At 42.3% G+C, this 26082-nt stretch overlaps 2 protein-coding genes and 2 pseudogenes across 2 annotated transcripts; 3 read left to right on the plus strand and 1 right to left on the minus strand.

Moving 5' to 3' along the window:
* Positions 1-358: 358 nt before the first annotated feature.
* mcidas (multiciliate differentiation and DNA synthesis associated cell cycle protein) lies at positions 359-4167 on the plus strand. The gene is made up of 7 exons (XM_061816046.1): positions 359-471; positions 549-615; positions 730-800; positions 1172-1232; positions 1696-1913; positions 2353-2457; positions 3748-4167. The coding sequence occupies exons 1-7, from the start codon at positions 400-402 to the stop codon at positions 4165-4167; spliced, it is 1014 nt and encodes a 337-aa protein (XP_061672030.1). The 5' UTR covers positions 359-399.
* Positions 4168-13037: 8870 nt separating this feature from the next.
* On the minus strand, positions 13038-15171 carry gpx8 (glutathione peroxidase 8 (putative)). The gene is made up of 3 exons (XM_061817461.1): positions 14915-15171; positions 14483-14744; positions 13038-13402 (listed from the first exon to the last, which is right to left on the minus strand). Exons 1-3 carry the CDS (start codon positions 15119-15121, stop codon positions 13239-13241), a joined length of 633 nt encoding a protein of 210 aa, XP_061673445.1. The 5' UTR covers positions 15122-15171; the 3' UTR covers positions 13038-13238.
* Positions 15172-15220: 49 nt separating this feature from the next.
* LOC133498851 (cell division cycle protein 20 homolog B-like) lies at positions 15221-25017 on the plus strand (annotated as a pseudogene).
* On the plus strand, positions 20599-20717 carry LOC133500109 (5S ribosomal RNA; annotated as a pseudogene).
* Positions 25018-26082: the final 1065 nt, after the last annotated feature.

Genomic DNA, 26082 nt, shown 5'->3' on the forward strand with positions numbered 1-26082 from the left:
ATTGCCCTTTTCCTTTTCCATTTCGACTGGCCTTGAACTCCTCTCTCGCTCATCAAAGTGGTCGTTTGGTTTGCAGCAGAACCGAGTGAACGTTACCCCCGATGAGCTGTAGAAATGACAATAAAAGGATACTTATGAGGGCTTGCGTTTGGCATTAAGTGGAGAAGGCGGGCCGGGCTGATTCGACCGCGGCTGCACTGGCGCTCCCGCTTCTCACTGCAGCCCAGAAAGACCGTTAGCCCCCTTTTGCGCCTCTCAATCTCCGAGGGCGCAATTTGGTCCCCGGAGACCGGGGCGAATACGTCCATTTGATTGGGCGAGCAGTATGAAACGGCGCCACGAACCGGGAGAATGCGACATTTATAGGAGACGCAAGTGGCTGCAAAGGCAGGGGGAGGGATGAAGACGCGCGCCGAGAGAATCGGCGGCGGTGCCGCACCTCACAGTGACGCCCCACACCCCGGCCGCAAGGTACGGAACGCACTGCTTCAAATGTGGCGTAAACGATGCGGATTAAAACGATCGCTCCATGTTCCCACTCCGTGCAGGATAAAGTGCCCAGAAGCAGCAGTCCGCTCGTGGTTTATGTGCCGCTACCCTGCAACATTGAGCAAGGTGTGCGAGGTTAACTAACTCTTTGCAAACACCACTTTGCCCTTTATGAGAGCACATAAAACAATTCATGACTGGCTGTTACGCTCCCCCCCCCCATCTCTCTTTATTTCTAAGTCTTTCCGACAATTGCATGGGATGATTTAGAAGACTGCACCACAAGAGAGAGCGACTCGCTCGGCTCGCAGGTAAGAGGGAAATCTCAATTTTATGACCACGTCACCCCCCTCCGTGGTTAATGACACGTTTTGCACCTAAAGAAGAGGTAAAAACAATCGGGTGTCCGATCTGCAGCCTGTTAATGTTTGACAAGGTGCTCCGGAATCCTGCACAAATAGCGTCGTGTAAATCAGGCCACCGCAAGTCGACTTTTGTCCTACTACCCTGAACGCATCACGCGCATCTTCTAAGCCATGATTGCTCGTTGTGCTCCTACCTGGTGGTCCTGCTGGGACCCTCAGGTAGAAAAATGATGATTTCATGACTTATTCTTGTTGCACACTTGACACATGCACGTTCTTTATAGGAAATTGATTTATTTTTTTCTTCACCCCAACAGGTGAATGAATCTGATGGAGATGAGCGAGACTTTGGGAATTTTGCGGTGGATTTTATGGCTGGTAAGAGCAAAGACAAGAAAGGCTGAAGTGATGATAAATGGGTCAAAACATCTGGAATTCGAGGTCATTTGTGGTCTTTTGAATTTGGGAATTCTGTTGGGAAAATTTGGGAATTTTACTGTGAATGTGTGCAATGTAGTGATTTTAGAATTTCAGGAATGCGAGAATTTTTTTAAAGTGCAGAATAGGTCCCAAGACGTTCAGAATGATGTGTCCAGGAATTTGGAATGGTAGATATTGGGAACTTTTTTCTCTTTGATGTGTCATACACTCACATAGGTTTATTGGAGTTGAAAGATGCAGAACTCTGGGAAAACTGGTCAATTTAGGAAAGTGGAAAGTCCTGGTTCAGGTTTGAATTGGTTGAAGTGAAGTTGGAATCCTTTGAATCAGTGGAGAAACATGGAAGGAGTAGAACGACAAATATCGGTGGAGTAACGTTCAACATCTGTTGTTCTCTCAGATTCGTCGGCCAATCTGGAGAACAGCCTGTCCCCTGCGGCGCTGGCCCCCTTTCAGGGCTGCATCATCCCCCCACTCACCCCTCAGCATGTCTTCTCTCCAGACGACGGCATCGCATTTCCCAATTCTTCCTGCGCACATGCCCAACATGGTCCGCTTTGGACGGACATCAGATCCTGTCAAGACAGGATGGGATGTGCTATGGAAGTTCATCAGGAGGTGAGTGGACTTCAGTTGGGAATCCAGGTCTTTGCTATCTGGAGTAATAAATAACATCGTCGTTCATAAGATATTTTAACACAAATGGTTGGGCATTACATGTAGACGGACAATATAATAACAGTCACAGAAATATTTTATTCATCCTCTGTTAAAAATGACTAACATTGCTACTACCTAAGTGAGCACACCAAAAATAGGTGCTGTCCTAGCAGACCGTGATTGTATCAGCGTGCACCGGCCCGAGAAAATAATATTTTTGATTTGTGCCATTAAAGTAGCGTGGCCCAACAGGCTTGTTTGGGGGGGCTAAATCCCTGTAACTCCCTATATGTGACAAGTGGGCATTTGGAAATACATTTGCATGAGCTTTAAGTGGACTTTGTGCAACCTATTTCCATTTTGTATCAAAGTTTGACCACATCGCGTTTTCCAGCAGGCGGCTGACACTTTTCCCAGAAGACAAAATGACCCAAGTGAAGAGAGAAACCTTCACCTGAGGCAGCTCGCATGCCGAGCAAAGCTTCTGGCGTCGGTGCTGGAGGTCAGTGAGACATGTTTGGAAGAAAGTACACAACAGCAAAACCCCGTTTATCACGAGGGGCACCGTACGCCCCAATAGGTCAAAATCCACAATATGGAGACCACCTAAAAATAAAAAAAATAAAAAATCCACACACATTTAAATGCTTTAAGCAAACTTTAAATGTTTTGTAAACATTTGAAACAGCTTTTTTGGGAAACCAAAAATGTATAAAAAATACTATATGTATTGTAGTGTCAGTATACATTTATGCACCTTTAATAACTGTATGTAGCTTTCATTGTGTTTTGTACTTTAGTGTTGTCTCTCATGTGCTAAATGACTGAAAGGTGCATCGGCAACTGTGGCTCTCCTTCCCCACATGTGAGGGCGCTACAGGTTTTAATGATAAAGCTGTACTGCGGTTCATTGTTTCCTGTTTTTGAGCGATCTTCTTTTTTAATGTTTTTTTTCAAGTATACATACCCGTACTTGATGTAATGCCCTCACATGTGGGAAAGTAGAGCCACAGTTGAAAAAAAAAGAGGCTTCACGCTGTTTGATGTCACTCCGTGTTGAAGGTTACTGTCAAAATAAACATCAAAGAAAGAGAACTGCATACCACATAGCTTTGCTGTAGGAAAGTTTCCCTGAATGGAAACAAACAATCCAAAATGCCAAAGAAGGTGGAATGAATAACATCATTGTTCACAAGATATTTTAACACAAATGGTTGGGCAACACATGCAGACAGAGAATATAACAATATTCACAGGAATATTTTATTAATCCTCTGTAAAAAAAATACTAATAATACCAAAAGGAGACACAAAAAGTGAAGTAATCATGTTCTACAAACTACTTAATTCTTTTAGATTGTTTAATTGTGTCATTACTGCAGGTTTTCATAAAGTACAATATTATAGAGTGCTTTTTTATGTTTTGTTGGTTTATTGAAGATGGCAGAATAGATTAATGCCATTTTTTTATTAATTTCATTGGACAAAGATGGTTTTAGATATAAGTGTTTTGAATTATTTGTGTTGATAGTATAGATTAGACTCAAATGCCAAGGCACAGGTGCACAACTATTCAGTTCATGAAAAGATGGAATTCTGTGAGGAAAATAATATAAATAACTGATCCATTTCTCAAGAATTATGACGTAGACAATGATTTGCTTCAATGGGTCCACAAAGACCAATGCAGGAGTCCAGATCTGGCCCCTGGGCCTTAGTTTGTCACATTTGCTATACTTCAAGGAAGAAGCATCCAGGTCTTACATCCCGGTCTTTGTGTGTCCTTTATCAGAAACTAATGGCAGTCAGAGATCCAGAAATCAGCGAGCCGGTGAGGCCTGGCGAGGGTCCATCCACGAGCCCCCGCAAGAGGCAGCGACTGACCGACAGATGCGAGTCCTCCGACAGTGTGGAGGAGATGCTGAGAGACGTCAGCACACGCTGCAACGCCGTGCTGCACGCCACGGCCGGGGGCTGTGCGCCGCCGAAGGAGTCGGACCCGTACGTCCCCATGTATGGGTCCTTCTCTGGCCTGCAGACCTCCGTGTGCAAGGAAAGCCCCACCGAGGAGGAAGAGGACGTGTCGTCTTTCCGGGCGTCTCTGGGAGAGCACGGCACAATAAGGACACGCGTGTTCCCTCAAGGCCGGGCCTTCACCTCGGGCACCCGACAGGGTGGATACCGCTTCCGCTGGGTTCCCAACCACAGCTGAAGGCGCCGAAAACATAAACAAACAAAAGCGGGACTGTAAAGGAAGTCTGGCGTGGGCAAAATGACGTTAATGCTTAACTTTAATGTCCACTGATGTCGATAAATGATTACATGACGTCTTCCTCAGGTAGCTCGAAAGCTAATCAGTCACCGGACACAACACTGCCTTCGCATTTGTTTACATTGGGATGCTGTTTACATGCCTCCAATTGTAATTATCTCGAATCATTTTCTCGACGTTTGCGTTGCTCTTTTGTTTTTGTTTTTTTTTAAACGTTATTTTGCAGTCCGGAGAATCCGCTTGAATGGCGGACGGGATTTTATTGTGAAACGAGAGACTTAGGAAATGTAAATAAATGATTTGTGTGCTAACTTTGGTTGTTTGAGCAGTGAAACAAATGTAACCCGGTGACCTTCTCTGAGGAGAATTTGCTTCCTTTCCTTTTGTCTCTCAGTCATCTACGTTGATTGTGGGGTCTGAGAAAGACCACTGCATGTGGCATGATGCATTGCGGTCGATATCCTTCTTTATGTCCTTGTTTTTCCACATTTTAACCTCGTGCACAAACAGGAAAGCATGAATGTCAAACTCAAGATGCGAGGGCCAGATTTGGACCTCCATGTCGTTTTAGGCGGCCCGTGAACGCTTGCCGCAATTTTAGCTTTGCATTAAACAATGATAATAGAATGCAGTGGGAATTATTCGGGCCCCCCACAAAGAACATACAGTGGTGCCTTGAGACACGGGTGACTCGACTTCGAGATGCGACCCATCATTCAGACGAACAATTCTTTCAGCCACAAGCGGTTCAATGCCGTTCCCAGTTGAGGTTTACAGTCACACTTAACACAAAACTGTGTGTAGCGTGCACATGGCTAAAATTTATGCAAACAAACAAACCAAAACAGGCGGCACGGTGGGTCAGCTGGTAAAGCATTGGCCTCACAGTCCTGAGGACCCGGGTTCAACCATGGCCTTGCCTGTGTGGAGTTTTGCATGTTCTCCCCATGCCCGTGTGGGCTTTTTTATGGGCACTCTGGTTTCCTCCCACATCCCCAAAATATACAACATTAATTGGACACTCGAAATTGCCCCGAGGTGTGATTGTAAGTGTGGCTGTTTGTCTCTATGTGCCCTGCAATTGGCTGGCAACAAGTTCAGGATGTACCCCACCTCCTGCCCTTTGACAGCTACGATCGGGTCCAGCACTCCCTGCAACCCTCATGAGGATAAGTGGCAAAGAAAATGGCTGGATAGATAATCCAAAACACCATTTTCTCCGTGTTACAACCCTTTAAACAATGGGCGTTTGAACATGAACAGCTGAGCAACAAACATAGAAAGATATGAATGAATGAATGAATGAATGAATGAATGAATACCTTTTATTGTTTTATACAACTGTACAATGAAATTGGAGAGCCTCTCCTGAGTCTTTGGATACATACAAGCAAATATAGTGCAAATATAACAATACTTCTAGGCATATATTCTTTATATTCTGTGAAGACGAATCTTACTACAGTTTACTGAGGAGTGACCGTCTCCATTTCTAGCTGTCTCTGTATTATACTATCTGCATTGGCACAATCTCCATTGACTTGAAGCAAAAAATATTGCATAAACTGTTGAGTTCATTATCCATCCATCCATTTTGTGAGCCGCTTATCCTCACAAGGGTCGCAGGAGAGCTGGAGCCTATCACAGCTGTCAACGGGCAGGAGACAGGGTACACCCTGAACTGGTTGCCAGGCAATTGCTGAGCACATATAGACAAACAGCCACACTCACAATCACACCTAGGGGCAATTTAGAGTGTCCAATTAATGTTGCATGTTTTTGGGATGTAGGAGGAAACCAGAGTGCCCGGAGGAAACCCACGCAGGCACGGTAAAACATGCAAACTTCATAGAGGGAGGGGTGAGCCCGGGTCCTCAGAACTGTAAGGCCCAGGATTTTCAGCTGCGCCATTGTGCCGCCCTTAGGTCATAATATTCCATTTCAATATATGAAGTACATACAGCTTTAACATGGGTCAGTTTTTATCAGGAACAAGTTAGGAATCACCTGTTTCACCTTATACGTATATCCTTAGTTTAGTCCTGAGTCTATGTGAAAAAGTAGGCCAATGAAACAGATGCAGCAAAATGAGGAGGGAAAACGTAATTTTTAGGTATTTAAAAAAGTTTTTGTGTGATTCCATCGCCTGCTTTACAGTTGGATTACTCCAACACGTTGATGATGTGTTTCTTTAGGTATATTTCATTCAGACTGTTTGTGGTAACGTTTTAGCTCTTAGATTTAAGCTAAGCTAGCGATATTCGTCATGCTCACAGGAATGGTTGTTCAAATCTTGCCTGGGGTAAGTTGTAACATTTCTTTAAAAAAAAAAAAAACAACTTACAACAATCTAAATTTGCTGGATGCATGAGTACAAATTTGATTTTCATTTCAAAACAAATGGCCATGGAATCCAGCCACATTTGAGGGTGGTGGTGGTGTTGCGTGTATCAAAGTTGGTGACAAAATCACGTGAATGTTCCTCTATTATCTAAATGCTTATCAAGAATCTTAAATAAATTAACCCATCTTAATTAATGTGACCTCTGAGCATCCCTCCGATGGCGTTTTACACACGACACGGTGAGTCAACGTGAGGCGGACAATGTCGGACCTCAGGTCAGGCACCTGTTTAAACTCCCCCCGCCTGACTGAGATCGTTTGCTTTGGGTCACCGAAGGCGTCGCCGCGGCCCCTCGACTACGCTCAACTCAAATTTTACAATGCAGCCGTCAGGGACGCCCGTCGGCCTCGACGAGGATGAGACGCTTGACCCTGGGAACGACGTGACCTCAGTGGGAAAGATGAATACAATTGTAGTTTAGTTGGAGACCCTTCTTTTTTTTTTGGGGGGGGGGTTCAGATTAACAAGTAATTTACTTTTGAACTACACTGGGGTGTCAAAGTCAGTTTAGTTTGTGGGCCACATTCATCCCGATCGGATCTCAATTTGTCCCCACCACAATGCTTGTGGCTTAAAAATCCATACACAACGATTACAATTTTTTTCCCTCTTGTCCTGGGTCAAACAATTTCAAATAACTTTGGGAAATATTCACCTTTATTCATCATTATCTTGTGCAAATGTTCAAATCATGAGCTGTCTGGAATTTTGAACTAAAAAGTGTTATGAATCCATGAGCGTGCACCATTCTGTTATTCATCTGTTTTAAATGTATACATAGCAATTTAAGTTGTGGGAGTGCTAAAAAAAAATTCCAACAGACCTACCTTTTTTTTAACTAAAGCTTTTGACTAAAACTTTGTAATATTCAACGTCTTTTCCACAGGAACGAAACATTTGTGCAGAATTGTACTGTAAACAGAGCACACCATTTTATATTTGTCTGCTCCTTTTATTGAAATATAGCATGAATGTGTTCTCCATCTCCACTGGCCGGACTGCCCCACACCCCTACCCCACGGCTCAATGCTGGCCCGCGAACCGCAGGTTTGAAAGATAAACTAGAATTTGGCGCAGCTCATCAGTGAAAAGTGGGAAGGTTCGAGGCCGGCACCACTTTGTTGACAGCAAACAAACGTGTTTGCTACAGACTGCGGGTCGTGCCGTGCGGCCAGAGACGGGACGGGTCTTTGTTTCGGGGCGTTTGTCCGCTTAAAGCTCGGCCCGAACGGCGGGAAGGGGAAAGTAAAAGCTACTCACAGTCCACACAATCGGTTTCCAAGGAGACGCAAAGCAAACGTCCGAGGAGGTGTGCGAAGGAGCTCGAGTTCCGCGGGAAGGAAAAAAGAAAGCCATCGAGCCATGCGCCAGACCTGGGAAATGATTTTTAAAAAATACAATTAGAATTAAATACCCCACCCCAAAAATAATAACAATTATGCAAATACCAATTCAATTCTACCACATATTTTGTACTACTATTTATCAATTAGTATAATTTTTTAAAATGAATAACAATGATTGGTAAATCCAAACACATCCACACAAATCATCAAAATGCTTTAAATATTATCATCATTGCGAATTTTAAGATTTGCAGTATCTGTCAACAAAGAACATTGCATGGGTAATTATAGCTGTAAAAATACAAATAATGCTATTTATTTCTTAAATATGTATTTTATTATATTAGCATTTATGCATTAAAACAATCATAAAATTTGATCAGCAATGATAATTATTAGTGTTAAAAACCAAAATACATATTAATGAATACGGGGTTTTCAAAACTGAATGAAATGTTATATTATGTCATTTCGCTACAGGTCATATGGTGATTATTGAAAATGACAAGTACAACCAACAATAATCAGTAAAGGACTAATGGACAAAATATTATATTTAAGTTAGTATTAGAGCGCAACAAAAAATGTTTGCAGTCATTTTGCCTCATTAAAAAACTTCATTCTTATTTATGGATTAATTCATTGTAAATAAAAACAATATTGACACATTGAAAACCGAAATCGTAACATGAATTTTGAATAATTTGTTGAATAAATGGTTATAAACGAATCGTAAATGGATAGTTTTATATATGTCCGTCAACAATCAAATGGGTTTCCCAGCCCCTCGCCTGATTAAAACTTCCGTCAGGATCTTTAAATTAGACAATACTGTACAGTCAAATGTTGGATTACTCGAAGTCAGTTGGACCCTTCGCCACACCTGGCCGACAAACAGTTACGTACTCAGTCTGTGACCTGACAAATCCTGCACTTGAGAAACACACTTGGAGGTTGGGGGTGAGGTGTGGGGGGGAGACTTATAATAATAATAATAAAAAAAAAAAACAGCACACGCACACCCGGTAACGCGTGTCTGCGTGCTCGTGCACGCCGCGGGCGTGCACATATGGAGGTGGCAGGTGGCAAGTGGGGACGGCGGGCGGGGGGTTTGGGGGCGCGCCTTTCTGCACACTTAGCGCCACGGAGCCGCGCCACGAGGCGGCCTGGTGCCACAATCCGCCGCTTGCTATTGTTCCACCTTCATGGTTGGTTACTTCACCTCGTGCATACAATGGTAATTATACATAAATATATACATATTTGAAAAAAAAATGACTATTTAGATAAATAACAAAATGTATGCAACCCCCCCTATAATTGAAAGACAAAATATTAAAATTTACTTATTTTTTAAATGTACCATACGTTTACTGATCAAACTGGCCATATGAATCAAAGTTAGCTACTATAGTGCTCCGATGGAGATTGAAGTTCGTGGCATTATTATTATTATGAAATGCATTATACATAAATTGTCAATATTTAACTTAATCAGAAATACTTTTCGAAATTAGGGTAAGTAAAAATTCTCATCTCGAACACTTGTGAGCATTTCCCAGCGAACACAGACCTCTTCTGAAAAATAAAAAAAAAAGTGCGTGTGCAAATTTTCAACTGACAGTTACTGTTTTTCTTTAACTGTTGTGTCCAAGTGTGTTACTAGTGGAAACCAAGACGCGGAGGGAAACCGAGCGGGACACCGCGCACTTATTTCAAAATGTAAAAAAAAAAAAAAAAAAAAAAACTGCCAATCACAAAGCACCGAGTTACCTCCCGCTGCATTGTCCGCCTGGGAGAGGGGTGGAGTGATGGGTGGGTGGAGGGTGTTAATATTTAGGAGCTCCGGGTGTCCAGGAGAGGTGGTAACACAACACACAACAGGGGCAGAGCCAACGGGTGGCGGCCATCCTCCACGACCGGGCGAACAAGATGTGCTTTTAGGAAACGACGACAACGACGACGACGAGTCTGGAAGGCAGACAAACACTTTTAATGGGTGAGACATTTAAATATGGGGGGCGGTGGTGGTGGGCGGAACAAACAAAAAAAAGAAATAGTGCAAGACTATTTTCTTTTACTGTATAGTCCCGTGGAAGAGGTGATAAAAAGAAAGCATTTCTGGATAGACTTCATGTTCATAAACAATATATTTGGAGTCATTATAAGAGAAAATTCTTTTAAAAAATGGAGTCAGGAAGTACAACTCAAATATATAGCAGGAGAAGATGCAGCATAAGACACGATAATGAAATTATCTTTTTGTTTTTGTCAAACAAACCTTCGCATGTGCTGGAGACTAGAATAGATCAAATCTTGTTGTACTTGTATCACGTTTGTTGTTCATTCTGCCTGTGTAGCCTCAAGAACACAAGAAAAGCAATATTTGGCTTGAAGAATGGAGACATTAATGGCAATGATTTTTGACCCACTTGTTTCTTTCTCCTCGTATACAAGACTGATCATTTTCTGTGCTTGCTGTGCATGTGCAGGGTACGACCGGAGGAATAATGCAGACGTGGCGAGAAAGAGGAGAAAATATCTTCTCCAGGTAATATACCAGACAAAATCCGATGAGATAAAGCAAAACTTTTTTTTTTTAAATTTAAATCGCTTGAGCTGGTGGTGACAGCGTGGCAGGCTGTCCTTTGATTGACAGCTGTCAGTTGCACTCGTCACTGCTGCTGACACACACGACTTACGACTGGTTAGGAGGCAGTGCAATGTTAGCTGGTGTTTCTCGTCCAGCTCACACCGCACTGCTGCCTAAAAAGTTGTGAAATTGCTTAAAATCTTCAGTGGTAAGTACTGAGACTCGCTCCCGTCTTCACGACTGTGGATGGTCGTGAGGCAGTGTCTTGTTAGCTGCTTTGTTGCTGCGTGCCAGCTTACCTGCAACTGCCCAACGACTGTCCAAGAAAACTGCAAACGTACACACGGCACTGCAATTAGACAGCGTGCGATTTTGTAACCATGGCAAAAAGCTTTTGAGAGTGAAGTGGTGTAAGCACATTGAGGTGTATTAGCCATTTCTTTCATGAAATAGGCTGTTTTTTTATGCAAAGAAGCAGCACATAACAAGCCATGCTTTTATGTTACCATGACGACTATGGACATTATTATATTCTGTCACTGACGGACCATTTCCTCCTGGGTCACCATCGGCCCAACTTATTTTTACATTAGTCCGCTGATTGTCATGGTTCTAAAACACAGTACACAACGTTACTGACCTACAGAATTCCATGAGTTAAAACCGTTTATGGTTGAGGCCCCACAGCTCAGTGGTGAGAGCATTGGTTTGGCAAACCATGGGTCCTGAGTTTGTATCTCACTGGAGCCTCGACTGCCCAAGAGAGGTTGTGTCAGGAAGGGCATCCGGCGTAAAAACTGTGCCAAACAAATATGAGCGTTCATCTGAGATGCCACGCTGTGGCAAGCCCTAACGGGACAAGCTGAAAGAAACTTATTTTTAGACCAGTTAATGGTTGCAGCTTCATGGGGAATTATTTGGAGAAGGCAATTAATTGTGCCACCTGTTGAGAAAGCAAGGACTATATAGGCTCAGTTGGAGTAGTTTAGTGTAGAAGTACATGATAATTCAACCAGCTTTATGATGAACAACAATATGAGCGATGGTCTATTTCTTCTTCCATTTTAACTTCCTAGATAGGTGTCAGAATACAGTATCTAGTATGATCTTACCTTTTCTGATTTGGTTTTAGTCACCACCTTGCTAAATTAGGCCCTACTGTTTTGGGTGAGGCCCTGCTTGTGTGGAATTTGCATGTTCTCCCCGTGCCTGTGTGGGTTTTCTCCGGGTCCTCCGCTTTACTCCCACACCCCAAAAACATGCAACATTAATTGGACACACTAAATCAGGGATCATCAACCTTTTTGAGGCTGAGGGCTACTTCGGGAGAACTGATTGTACGAAGGGCTACATGACTTGTTTGCAGCAAACTTCAGTCATAGTTCATCATACGTACATAAAATATTTTTGTTTTCATTTTTTGTATGATGTGACATTACAGGTATTTTAAAAATTTAAATAACATAAGCAAGTCAGATTCAAAATTTAAAGCTGTGGTATTTTTAGAACATGCTTCGCGGGCGCCTTAAATTGTCCTCGCGGGCTACCATGCGCCTGCGGGCACTGCGTTAGTGACCCCTGCTTTAAATTGCCCCTAAGTGTGATTGTGAGTGCGATTGTTGTCTGTCTCCATGTGCCCTGCGATGGCCTGGCAACCAGTTCTGCACGTCCCCTGCCTCCTGCCCGTTGACAGCTGGAATAGGCTCCAGCACTCCCTGTGACCCTCGTGAGGATAAGCAGCTAAGAAAATGATGGATGGATGTTTTGGGTGATATATCTAGTAAATTACTCATATTCGACTGAGACAGTTCAGAGTAAAATCAGATCGCCTTCATTTTGGAAAATGTGTCGGCAGGTGACTCATGTTGCAAGTGGTCGTTGGCGCCTTCCGGTCACAAATCTATTGTCACGTCTTCTCTTTGACAAAAAAATCTTTGAGCAATAGAAAACATTTAAAATTCTTTAGTTGGATATTTCAATGTAAACATTTCAAGTGTAAATACAGCGTAGGACTTTTAAATGTTTCCACGACTGCCTCACGTAATTCCATAGATGACGCTGAAAGAAATCGTTGGTGTGATGAATCATAATTATGCTGTTTGAAGTTGGGGATTTTTAGTGGTAAATGTTTGCAACACTGCAACTGAAAACATACCTCAGGGCTTCTTCCATCACATAAATTCATCTATATAACTATGTAGAATATACAAGTCACAGATGATTTTGCATCAATGTAGAAACACATTTTAATTAAAAAAAAACAACAACACTGAGTGAGATGGTTCAGCTAAGAGCATGGGACATAAAGTGTAACACTTCAGTGGCTTAAGATCCAACAGGTTTAGGAATTTTTTTTTTTTTTATGTCATCCAATCCAATGGCCTCTAGCACGCACACACACACACACACACACACACAACACACACACACCACACACACACACACACACACACACACACACCACACACACACACACACACACACACACATTGTCACAAGCTACACAAAAAGTTTGATCATCCCACTATTTGGAGTCATGGTTCAACCACGCACGACGTAGCCTAACATTTCATTCCTGACAGTTCTGATCCTCATGGCATAGGACAGAGTAACGGGGTGTGTCCAATAAGTAACGCTAAAAAACAACAACAACAACAACAAAAGGCCATCATAGCTCAGCTCGCTTTTTCAGGATGATCTCTCGCACCATCGCTGCCACCTCTTGGCGAATGCTCTCCACGGGCTCATCGGCTCGCCAGAAGCGCACCACTTTTCCCTCAGGATTCACGAGAAACTTCCAAAAGTTCCACTTGGGAACTTTCTGCACAGAATCTGAAAAAAAAAAAAAAACAAATCATCTTGTCAAAGAAATAAAAGGAAGTGTGCAAACAACACTAATGGGGGTCCTTGGTTCACGACGGTCCAAACATATGATACGCTTCAGGGTTATAGAAGGTGTACATTGGGGTTAGCATCTATGGTAATGCAGCACAAGAAGGTGTGCTTACTAAATTATAAAAACATACAGTATTTAGCTGTAAGTTCATATTTTTTAATAACAAAAATACACCAGGCCTTGGCTGATCAATGCTTTCTTCCACTCAATTCTTCCAAACACCCTCCAAGCTGAAACCACGATATGTGCCACATTTCTTAACTTTGCCCGTTCATTACCAACATACTAGTACCGTGACCAGACCAGTCCTCATTTTTGCTGCTTTTAATCATACGGAACTGTTGATGTTGATAATCGCCGGGAAATGTTGTAAGCGCCCAGACAGTAATTCTACTAGCATTTGTATTGGATTTTGAAAAACTAGGTGTTGTGTCATGTACTGATGATATTTCAACCAATGTGCTACTGAATAGAGGGAAGCTCATTAGCATTTCAGTACAGAGAACAAAGTGGAGTTCATATATTAGTATCTACAAAACTGGACATTTCTATAACTGTTTTACTTACATGTTCTTCATTGCAATTCAAATAAATGTCTTTAAAAAAAATAAACCCAAGGTCTTTTTGCTGTATGAAAAAAAGTTGTCTTCCAGAAATTGGGCTTATAAGTATTAGCCTACATTTCCAAAACATTCCTCTTTGCTGTGGTTCAACATTTAAATAACTTTAAGCAGGTTTGACATCTTATCTTTCATGAATGTCGGAATAAATTGCGTTACAATGTACAGTACACTACAGAGAACGTTGTCTTGCCTATGTGAGGTGCATGTTTACCTTCAGGGACAGTCCGGAATGATAACTTTCCTCAAAAACAGTCAATTTATCTAACTATATTGCACAAGTATATCCTTAATTAATACTGGATATGTATGAAAGGGCTCATTTTAACGATATATTCTTTATTTAGATTCTATAAAATAGACAACCCTCGGCGTGGTGCGTTCGTGTGCTCCTACCTGTGAGGAATTTGAAAGCCGGTTCGGCCTCGGAGCCCATTATTTTGATCTTGGCGAAGAAAGGGAAGGTGACCCCGTAAGTGGACTTGGCGAACGCCTCGATGTAACTGCTGGTTCCGGTCTCGGTGTCGCCGAACTGCCCGCAGGGGAAGGCCAGGACGTTGAAGTGAGACGTGCCCAGCTCCCTGTGGAGCTCCTGGAGGGACCGGTAAGCCGCCTCGGTCTGCTCGCTGTGGCTCGCCACGTTGACAACCAGAGAAGCCTGCGAAGAGTCCAAACTTTTTAAGAGCCCTCTATTTAAAAAAAAAAAAAAAAAAAACAAGTAAAGACACGACTTGAAATAAAAATGTGTTAAAAAAAAAAAAAAAAAAACTCTGCTTGGACGTGTTCTCGGTCGTTTTCCTTGAAATATCCTCGATGATGTGGACTTACTTTTCCTCGGAACTTCTCCAGAGAGAGCGTCCTCCCTTTCGCGTCTTTTACCTCGAACGAATAAAAGTCGGCCGGCTTTCGGGGCTTCAACAGCTGCGTCTGGAGCAGGAACAAGCAGCCAATCCCGACTGTCATGCTCAAAAGAACCGTCAACCTTTTCACTTTGGGCCCGGAATACTTGACGGGATAGCCCCCTAAGGCCTCCATCTTGGAGGGGGAAGACGCAAACCCGAAGGAAACAGTGGAACGAAGAAGTGAGGGTGCCCTATCAAAATAAGACCGGAAGTAGATCATTACAAAGACGCGATGGAAAGAAAACAACAAAACCACGAATCGGGCCAGGGCATTGATGGACAATCGTTTGTACATAAAGACCACGTTTCATTTTTAAAACGAAATAACGAATCCAGTTTAATCAACCAATATTAGGAGGAAATAGCTTTATTAATGCATATTGTAGCACTCTTTGTGATATAAACACTCGGTGGGTTGGGTCGGTGTTATTTGTGGAGGAGCTGGTTAGAGAGTTGGCCTCGCAGTTCAAAGACCCGATGTTCAAATCCTGGTCGTGCCGGTGTGGAGTTTGCATGTTCTCCCCGTGCCTGCGTAGGTTTTCTCCAACCACTCCGGTTTCCCCCAACGTTCCTAAATACATGCATTCATTGGAGACTCTAAATTGCCCCAAGGTGTGATTGCGAGTGTGACTGTCTCCGTATACCCCGCCTCCTGCCTGATGATAGCACTCCTGAAACCTTTATGAGGATAAGCGGCTCAAGCAGAAAATGGATTGGATTAAAGAACGGAAAGGGCTGTATGGCCCGTGAGCCATCCTTTGTTCACCCCTAGGCGAGAGTTAAAATAAAAATGCATTTACATAATTTAACCGCGTGTTTTAACGTACTTAGCAAATTTTAAGTAATGTCCACAAATTTAAACCTGTCTTTTTTATTTGCAGCTTGTGACGTTTTTGAGACATTATAAGTCATTGTGTTTCACCAGTTTGGACAAAAACATAATTATTTCAAAGGATATTGTTTCCATTACGACACCACCATGAGATTGAATTGCATTTAAACACGAGTCATTTGACTCCAGGGAGAATCCGGCACCCACGCGACGTCATACAAACAGGTCGTGGCTCAGCCGCAATCACACTCGCGAGAATCCGGCTGTGAGTACGCTCTCGTCCGCTGGGTGGCGCCCTTGGCCCATGTTTGAGCTGGACGGTCTCCTGTCAGAGGCTGGAGCTGGATTCTCTCTCTCGACTTCATCCTGCAGCACAGAATGGACACCAAGGGAGTCTTAAAGGTCTTTCCGTGGAGATTATGTTAAAAATGTATTTATTTTAAGGGTCCCGACCGGGCACGTCCCACCTCCTCTAAGACCCACCCAGAAGTCCCCACACGAAGTAAACAAAAGACAAGAGTCTCACTAGTTGACACCAAAGTTTAACAAAAGGAAGCTTGTGCAAGCATTGAGATGAACCTTGTATATGAGTTCATCCAACCCTTATGGTCTATTTATGCAATTATCACCCCCCACTATTAACCCCTCAAGCCAGTTCAATTCATGGACTTCGTGTGGAAAGTGTAATATTTCCCGTTATATAATGTGCTTTTAAATTATAGAGTCAACACCGTTTCTGGGCAAATCCAGAAACCACTAAAGGGACAATGCATCTCAAATTCTGGAAGAAACTCAGTTCTGTTTGATGTGCCCGAACAGGTATGTTCATAGATTATGCAAAGTGGGGGCAGTGGGGGCACTACCTTCGGTGACCCAATTAGAAAACAGATGTATTTGTTTTTGTGCTTTATTTTCAGGGATGGATTTGAAGTGAACATAAATGCGGAGAGACACAATCGACGGGTACAGGCTGACAGGAGTTTTGCTCGCCTTGAGACGAAGCACACTAACAGAACCGAACAAGGTTTGAGTATATTATTAAACATACTGTATGGAATCCAATCTTTTTCAATGCAGACTCAGAAGAAAACCACAAGGATCCACGACCATTTTCTGTCCTGAGCGCATCTCTAGCGAGTCCGTTAGGAAATTCGGCACTCAAGTTGGCTGCACCATCACTCGTAAATGACTGCTGTAAGAATCTAATGATTTCTTATGTATTTACGCTTTTACGGACAGATTGACTGACCGACTCACCAACCCGTCTGAACTTCCTGTCTGCACCCTGACAGACACACATCTTCTAAACTACAGCTGCAATGGGATCCTCGCATTAGCTCTGGACTCTTCTGTTTACATTTGGAACTCAGAAAACTCGCTTTGCGCTGAGTCGGCTTGGACCCGAGTCCAGAAACGGGTCAAAAGCAGCGCTGGACAGTCTCGAGCGTACGCTGGAGCGGAGAAGGTCATGTTCTCAGTATCGGGACCAGGCATGGGGAGGTGGAGGTATGGGGGGCTGATGATGTGAGATGGACTTGTAAAACCGAGTCAAATCAGAATTTCTCAATTTGTGTTCACTCCTCAGTTGTGGGACGTTGAACGGAGGCACAACGTGAAGGCCGTGCCTTCTCACCCCTCTGTGGTTCGAGCTCTTTCCTGCAAACAACAACTTCTCAACAGGTCTCAGCATTTCTTCAACATTATCGGAAGCCCACAAAGTGTTTACCACCAGGATGTCATGACATTTTTTTTCCTTCACCACAGGGTCACATCCAATTCTCGTTTCGCAATTTCATAAAGAAAATAACATAAGTAGGACCTTATGCATGGTTTTTAATTCGTCTACAGCAGGGGTGTCCAACTCATTTATTTCACGGGCCACACATTGCAGTTACAGTTTCCGTCGGAAGGCCGTTATGACTGTTAAACAACAAAAATCTGTCATCGCCTCATCATATCAACACATGAAATTCATGAACTAGTTTTGAAATCAGAAATCAGCTGTTGTCGATGTGTGGTAACATAAATGCTCGGAATATCTCTACGTTATCAGTTATGTCGATTGAAAGTTTGGTAAAGATTTTAACAAAAATCATGGAAGTTGATACAGATGATTTGCCTTCGCGGGCCTCATAAAATCATGTGGCGGGCTGGTTCTGCCCCCCTGGGCTATCATTATTACCAGTTATGAATTGGAATGGGAAAAAAAAAAGTTACATTATACCGGTAGCAGGATGTGGAGCTTGTTTTTTCTTTGGCAGTGGGTCCTCCTTGGGACACCTTCATCACAATGACGCACGGGCTCCATTTCCTTTAGTGGGCACGTTGATCCAAAAAGAGGGTTTGTGTAGCCTTCAGTGGTCCCCCGGAGGGGAGTGGCTGGCAAGCGGCTCCGCAGACGGCCTCCTCTGCATCTGGGACGGTGACGTCACAGGGTCACACTGGTCGGTCGCCACGATGACACAGCCTCGAGCTGTCAAGGTGTAAGTGTGTCGCCGTTTGTGATTGGGTTCACAAGTCCTGATTTTTAACAATTTAACCAGTTTTTAATCTGTAAGTACTGTATGAACTCTCAAAGTGCCTATGTAGTTAAAATGAACAAAAACATTCAACTCAGTACAACACTAAAGAAAATACTACTTCGATATAATGTACTCTAGTGAGTGTTCAGCTTGGAGGTTTGTATACACACAGGCAATCATGTCTAAACTGTTTACAGTTAATAATACAAGGAAGGGAAATAATCCAGATCAAAATATTTTCGCATACCTCTTCCACACACCAAACAACATTTCATTTCAATAGGAACACATTTATTTGATATACCATTAAAGTTAGTTTGCGGAATGAATTCAACTTGTAAATTAAGGTACCACTGTATTTTTGTTAGATTGCATTATCGTAATTTCCGGCCTACAGAGCGCACCCGATTATAAGCCTCACCCAATACATTTGTAAAGGAAATACCATTCGGTATATACATAAGCCGCAGCTGTTTAAAAACCGCATGTGCCCACATTGAAAGCCACATTGAAACACAAGATATTTACAAAGAAAAACGGTACAAAGAAAGAGTTTTCAAAGTTTTAATATCTTAGCTCATCTTAACATAGCAACAACACGGTAGCATGAACAGGGCTAGTAAAAAAAAACAACAACAGAAAAAAACATACCGGTAAAAAAAAAAAACAAACCAAAAAAAAAAAACAGCCGCGGCAGCTATACAATAGCAACCCTGTAGCACAGGACTAACAGGGCCGGTCAAAAAAAAAATAAATTCCTAAATCACTGAGACATGGTAGTAGCACAGGAGCAACATGCTAGCAGATCGCTAACGCTAGCTAGGGCTGTTTAAAAAAAACAAAAACAAAAAAACATACAAGTAAGTCACTTCCTCGGCACATATGTTCCATCTTTCTCGATCTTACCTTTTCCGCTCAAGTGCCCCCTTGTGGCCGCTGGGAAAAATGCACAAATTAGCCACGCCGCTGGGTTGAAAGCGTGTGTAAAACGTCGCACTTTACAGGCTGGAAATTACTGTAGTTAGACGCGTTTACACGTGCGCGTTTGTGTTCAGGCAATGGGGTGGCGCCCTTAGAGGAGCAACGTGATGGCCACAGGTGGAGGATGGAAAGACGGGCAGCTTCGAATTTGGGACACTGAGTCGGCGACCAAGTCACAGGTACTGAACATGACACAAGCGGTGACACCGTGACTGTCCAGCGGTGACTCGTGTATGGAACCACTCCGACTCCAGATCTGCTCTCTGGTCTGGGCGGAGGCCACCAGGCGCAATGGTCACCGGACACGGCCACCCGCATCACAGCGCCATCTGCTAGGACTTGGAGTTCCCTTCGCTCAGGCCTGCTTTGCAGATCACATCCATCCATCCAAACAGACATTTATAAAAGATTAAGTACAAACCCAGTTTTCTTTCAAATTAAATCCAACTGAGCTTTACTGGGATTGAAAAAAAAATAAAGCTAAATTTTTAAGCCACTGAAGCATTATGCACAGTTTAAACATGTAACATAGCGATCATTTTGTTTACAACTCGAACACAGGTTGGCAAAATCAAGGCCCCGGAGCCAAATCTGGTCCACCACACTACTTAATGTGGCCCGCGAAAGCAAATCATGGTTTGTGCTAAAAAGCAAAGATCACAGATTGTTTTCAACTTTAATGATGAGAATTGCAAGCACTTTTTTTTTGTTATTAGTTCCCCTTTTAAAATAAAAATGAATTACACTTAAACAGTTTTCATTAGCTTCTGCTTTCAAAGTTAGTTATCCATCAGTTTGTTTTATATTTGGAGTACTTTACGCTGATTTGATCAGGCTGATTGGATTGGCCAATACATTTTTTTTACTGATCTGTTTTGATCTCATAATTCACCGAATCCGATCAATGATGGCTTGTACTTTAAATGCGATATAACTCGCAAGGCATTACTTAGCCTAGAAAGCTAACGCTACCTCACGGTTGTTTGTAAAGTTGCTGTCGTTCTCTTGAACACACGACATTGACCGGCGCAGTGAATTCCAAACTTTTTGGACCCAAGGCACATACTTTACAGTTGAAAAATCTCATAGTACACCAACAAACAAAAATGTCATAAAAAGTAGATACATGAATTGCTGTACGTACTTACTGCAATCTAATTGAAGATCATTACCTTGATTTGTATGTCACTATATTTCACTGGCATAAATAAAGGAACAAAGATACATTATTTATTGCAAATATATATTTTTGAAAGATTACGTACACAAGTATAGCCTTCTGGCCACACTAACCTGAGAAGGCCCGATCTCGTCAGATCTTGGAAGCTAAGCGGGTTTGGCCCTGGTTAGTACTTGGACGGGAGACCCCCTGGGAATACCAGGTACTGTAAGCTTCTCTCCCTGGCTAAAATGCAGAGGGGTTGTGTCAGGAAGGGCATCCGGCGTAAAACTGTGCCAAACAACATCTGAGATGACACTCTGCAACGACCCTAACGGGACAAGCCGAAAGAAAAAGAAGAAGTACACAAGTATATAGAGTAAAGAAACAGGTAATTTAAATAGACTCATTGCTCCTTCTTGAGATCAGATCGGTAATCACTTATTGTTTTTTTAAAACTACCTGATCGGTGATCCGGCCCAAAAGTCACGATCATGTAAAGCCTTATTTGTAATATGAGGTATTACACTTTTACAGTATATGGTTACACGGTCGAAATAGCTCTAACTGAGAAACTATAACTATGCTAGGGCCTGCGCTAAAAATAAGTTTGACACCTTAGAATTAGAAGGAGCCCCGTGTAGCACTTGACACTGTAGAACTAGAAGGAGGCCATGTAGCACTAGTGGCCAATGATAAGGACAAATAATTCCAAAAATCTGCTGCTGATCATTTCAACCCATTCCCACGCTGCATAAAGAGTCTTGCCAACAGTGTAGAGCTGGGTCCAGTGTTTGAAAAAGGGGGACCACCAACCCAGTCTGCCAATCCAGAGGCACTGTCCTTGATGTCCAAAATTAATTGCGACTCGACTTGACTTGCTTGATTTTTTTCACTATTTTTTTTTTATATTATTTTTTTTCAAAATTGACTTGGAACTTGCTTGAGACTTCATGGTTTAGACTTGAGACATGCTCGTGACCTGTACATGATTAACTTACTCCCACCTCCAGTTGAATGCACCCACACCAAAACTTTATATTTTACACACTAAAACCCAAATGAGATATTCTTTTTCTTTCTCTCTCTCTCTTTCTCTCTCTCTCTCTCTCTCTCACTTCTGCTTGAAGATGTTGCTGTGCAGCGGACTACTCTAAATTCTCCAGAACGGATAGAAGCGTGTTCAGCCTCATCCTTCCTGCCATGGTGTCAGGCTGTTTCTCCAATCGAGAAGCGCCTCTTTTGTTTAGCTGCATACAAGTGAGATCCATCTGAAAGCATCTTGTCTGTTTATTGAGATTAGGGACAGCTACAATACAGTTTAAGTGACTTAAAGGAAATGAAAAAATGTCACAATTCGCTCAAAGTTTGAGAAAGCGACAGCATTTTTTGGCTCGTGTTCAGATGTGAACTGCAACACTTGACATTTCATTTGACTGCAGTCCAATTAAAACTAATTCAAATGAAAATTATGACTGTTCTGCATACAATAACAAATAACTATATCAAGCAGATGCTGATGAAATGATATTTTAGAAAAAATGAAAAGCACTTAAAGGACAAGTACCCTTTGTCATTTCAATATTTGTAGTAAGACTGCTCTATTTTTCAAAGGATGTCTTCACCACACTGTTTTTCATATTCGTGTTCTCATGGTGGTTTTCTCACCCACAAATGAGACATGAATTCCTCTTGAGGTCGTTAAATTTGATGAGCAGGAGACGTTGAAGGTGACGTTCAGCAATTTGCTGTTAATTTGGTAACATGAGGGGAACTTTTTGTAACTGGTCATAGATCATTATACGCAGTAGAAGCTACAGTATTTGAGCAAAACCAAAACAATGTTTTTATTAATCAAATCAAATTATTATTCATATATTCCAATATATAAATGGACAGTTTTCTGTTAATTTGGAAACATGATGGGAACCTTTTGTAACCGCTCATAGATCATTATACGCAGTAGAAGCTACAGTATTTGAGCAAAACCAAAATAATGTTTTTATTTCTAAAATCAAATTATGATTCATATATTTCAATATATAAATTTACAATTAAAAAAATAATAAAACGTTTTGTCAAATTATAATTGTCCACATGCATTCCTGAACATAAGAATAGTGAAGAAAATAAGTATATGAACAGCCTGCAATACTGCAAGTTCTCCCACTTAGAAATCATGCAGGGGTCTGAAATTTTGTCCACAGTGAGAGAGAAAGAATCTAAAAAGAAAAGTCCAGAAATGACAATGTATGATTTTTTTAAACAATTTATTTGTGTGATACAGGTGCAAATAAGTATTTGAACACCTGAGAAAACCAATGTTAATATTTGGTACAGTAGCCTTTGTTTGCAATTACAGAGGTCAAACGTTTCCCCTATTTGTTCACCAGGTTTGCACACACTGCAGGAGGCATTTTGGTCCACTCCTCCACACAGATGTTCTCTAGATCAGACAGGTTTCTGGGCTGTCGCTGAGAAACACGGAGTTTCAGCTCCCTCCAAAGATTTTTTATTGGGTTTAGGTCTGGAGACTGGCTAGGCCACACCAGAACCTTGATATGCTCCTTACGGAGCCACTCCTTGGTTTTCCTGCCTGTGTGCATCGGTTCATTGTCATGTTGAAAGACCCGGCCACGACCCATCTTCAATGCTCTGACTGAGAGAAAGACGTTGTTCCCTAAAATGTCACAATACATGGCCGCGGTTATCCTCTCCTTAATACAGTGAAGTCGTCCTGTCCCATGTGCAGAAAAACACCCCCAAAGCACGATGCTACCACCCCCATGCTTCACAGTCGGAATGGTGTCCTTGGGATGTAACTCATCAGTCCTCTTCCTCCAAACACGGCGAGTGTAATTATGACCAAAAAAGTTAAATTTTGGTCTAATCTGACCACAAAACCTTTTCCCATGACTCCTCTGTATCATCCAAATGGTTATTGGGAAACTTAAGACGGGCCATGACATCTGCTGGTTTAAGCAGGGGAACCTTCCGTGCCATGCATGATTTCAAACCATGACTTCTTTGAGTATTACCAACAGTCACCTTGGAAACGGTGGTCCCAGCTGTTTTCAGATCATTGACCAAGTCCTGTCGTGTAGTCCAGGCTGATTCCTCACCTTTCTAAGGATCATTGAGACCCCACGAGGGGATATCTTGGATGGGGCTGCACCCCCGATTGAGATTGACCGCCTGGTTTAGCTTCTTCCATTTTCTAATGATTGCTCCAACAGTGGACCTTTTTTCACCAAGCTCGCTAGCTAAGACAGTTTCTCCGTAGCCCTTTCCAGCCGTGTGGAGTTGTACAATTTTGTCTCCGGTGTCTTTCGACAGCTCTTTGGTCTTGGCCAGGTTACAAGTTTGAGTCTTACTGATTGTATGGGGTGGACAGGTGTCTTTATGCAGCTAACGACCTCACACAGGTGCATCTAATTCAGGGTAATACATGGAGTGGAGGTGGACTTAAGGTGCAAACAGGTCTTTGAGGGTCAGAATTCTAGCTGATAGACAGATGTTCAAATACTTATTTGCAGCTGTATCACACAAATCATTAAAAAAAAAATCATACATTGTGATTTCTGGATTTTTCTTTTTTAATTACCTCTGTCACAGTGGACATGCACCTACGATGAAAATTTCAGAGCCCTCCATGATTCTTAAGTGGGACAACTTGCAAAATAGCAGGGTGTTCAAATACTTGTTTTATTCACTGTATTTTATTGGCTGAATGTGTTGCAATGATAAATTGCTGTACGTACTTACTGCAATCTAATTGAAGATCATTACCTTGTTTTGTCTGTCACTATACCTCACCGGCAGAAATAGATGAAAAAAGATACATTATTGACTGCAAATATATATTTTTGATTAAGATTAAGTACACAAGTATGTAGAGTAGAGAAACAGGTCATTTAAATAAACTCATTGCTCCTTCTTGTGATCAGATCGGTAATCGGTTATTGTTATTTTTTTAACTCCCTGATCGGTGATCCGCCCCAAAAATCCTGATCATGTAAAGCCTTATTTGTAATATGCAGCATTATACATTTACAGTATATGGTCACATGGATGTAATAGCTCTTGCTGAGAAACCATAACTATACTATGGCCTGCGCCAAAAATAAATTTGACACTGTAGAACTAGAAGGAGGCCATGTAGCACCAGTGGCTAATAAATAATTCCACAAATCTGCTGCTGATCATTTCATCCCATTCACAACATCACCAAGGTTGCAGCCAATGGCGGCATTTCATATAAGGCCACATTTTTTTAGATTGGAGTTTCGACCTCTGTGATGAAGTATTTGAGTTACGAAATATTCTAAATGTTTTCCAGTTGGAGCTATCAAAATTTCCCTTGAGGATCAACTTGAGTTGAAGTTTTGCATCCAGAAAATTCAGTTTGTCACGTTTTTGCAGGTCACTCACGTCGTATCCTGCACGTGGCCTCAAACGACGATGCTGGCCGGCTCTTCACTGCACCAGGGGATCAGCGCCTTCACATGTGGGACGTGTCATTTCTTCAGTCTTGACTTTCTTAAAAAAAAAAAACTTGCTTTAAGGGGAAATCCATTGCTTTGCATGAACAGTGTATCCAATAGGTCATGTAATATGTACCCTATTTTGACAATGTGATGCTAAATCCTCTCTCATTCAATAGTGTTTTGAAAAGATTTTTATCGACAGTTACAAATTTTCAGGGGCGCTGCCGTTTTCCTGAGTCACATGAGGCCCCGTACCTCAGTGGTTAGAGCACTGGTTTGGTCAACCAGGGGTTGTTGGTTCGTATCCCACTGGGGCCTCCACTCCCTGAGAAGGGTTGCGTCAGGAAGGGCATCCGGCGTAAAAATTGTGCCAAACATATATGTGTGTGTGGCGACCCCGAAAGGGACAAGCTGAAAGAAACTTAATTTCATGACCTACGTGCTCGGATGTGACATGTACCGTGCCGCAACAAAGGCTCGAATACGTGGGACACCATTTATGCCTACCGCAGATTTCTCGGATTTATCTTCATCTGATGAAGAAATAGCAGTATCGGTTGATCAGGAAGATTTGATACAGATACAGATTTGAACCTGTGGCTGTAATTAATGTTGAATATTCGGATGGTTGTTCGGGCGGAATGACGTGGAGTCTGGCTACTCAGAGGCCACCGTGCGATATAAGTGCGTAAGCAAAGGGTCCCGGGAGCTCCGGGCCGGCAGCCGCGGATGGTTCTTCAACGTCTCCTGCGCATCAATTTTAACGACCTCAAGAGGAAGTCATGTCTCATTTGTGGGTGAGAAAACCACCATGAGAACACTAAGATGAAAAACCGTGTGGTAAAGACTTACTTTGAAAAATAGAGCAGTCTTAATACAAATATTGAAATGACAAAGGGTACTTGTCCTTTAAGTGCTTTTCATTTTTTCTAAAATATCATTTCATCAGCATCTGCTTGATATAGTTATTTGTTATTGCGTGCAGAACAGTCGTAGTTTTAATTTGAATTAGTCTTAATTGGACCGCAGTCAAATTGCACGCGACTGAGTAATGCATTCTCAGCTGGGTTCTTCAGAGCCGCCCCCGTTGCAAAGCCCGACGCGCAGCCTTCA

Source organism: Syngnathoides biaculeatus, chromosome 4 (assembly GCF_019802595.1).
Source record: "Syngnathoides biaculeatus isolate LvHL_M chromosome 4, ASM1980259v1, whole genome shotgun sequence".
Lineage (NCBI taxonomy): Eukaryota > Metazoa > Chordata > Actinopteri > Syngnathiformes > Syngnathidae > Syngnathoides > Syngnathoides biaculeatus.

What these genes read in the sequence shown, in the direction of transcription:
- mcidas (XM_061816046.1), top strand. Translation starts at nt 400, where the DNA reads ATGAAGACGCGCGCCGAGAGAATCGGCGGCGGTGCCGCACCTCACAGT. An exon ending in TGCGGTGGATTTTATGGCTG is followed by an intron (nt 1,233 to 1,695) that starts GTAAGAGCAAAG and finishes TTGTTCTCTCAG; the next exon opens with ATTCGTCGGCCAATCTGGAG. An exon ending in CTATGGAAGTTCATCAGGAG is followed by an intron (nt 1,914 to 2,352) that starts GTGAGTGGACTT and finishes GTTTTCCAGCAG; the next exon opens with GCGGCTGACACTTTTCCCAG.
- gpx8 (XM_061817461.1), bottom strand. Translation starts at nt 15,121, where the DNA reads ATGGAGGCCTTAGGGGGCTATCCCGTCAAGTATTCCGGGCCCAAAGTG. An exon ending in TGGAGAAGTTCCGAGGAAAA is followed by an intron (nt 14,745 to 14,914) that starts GTAAGTCCACAT and finishes GACTCTTCGCAG; the next exon opens with GCTTCTCTGGTTGTCAACGT. An exon ending in GGCTTTCAAATTCCTCACAG is followed by an intron (nt 13,403 to 14,482) that starts GTAGGAGCACAC and finishes TTTTTTTTTCAG; the next exon opens with ATTCTGTGCAGAAAGTTCCC.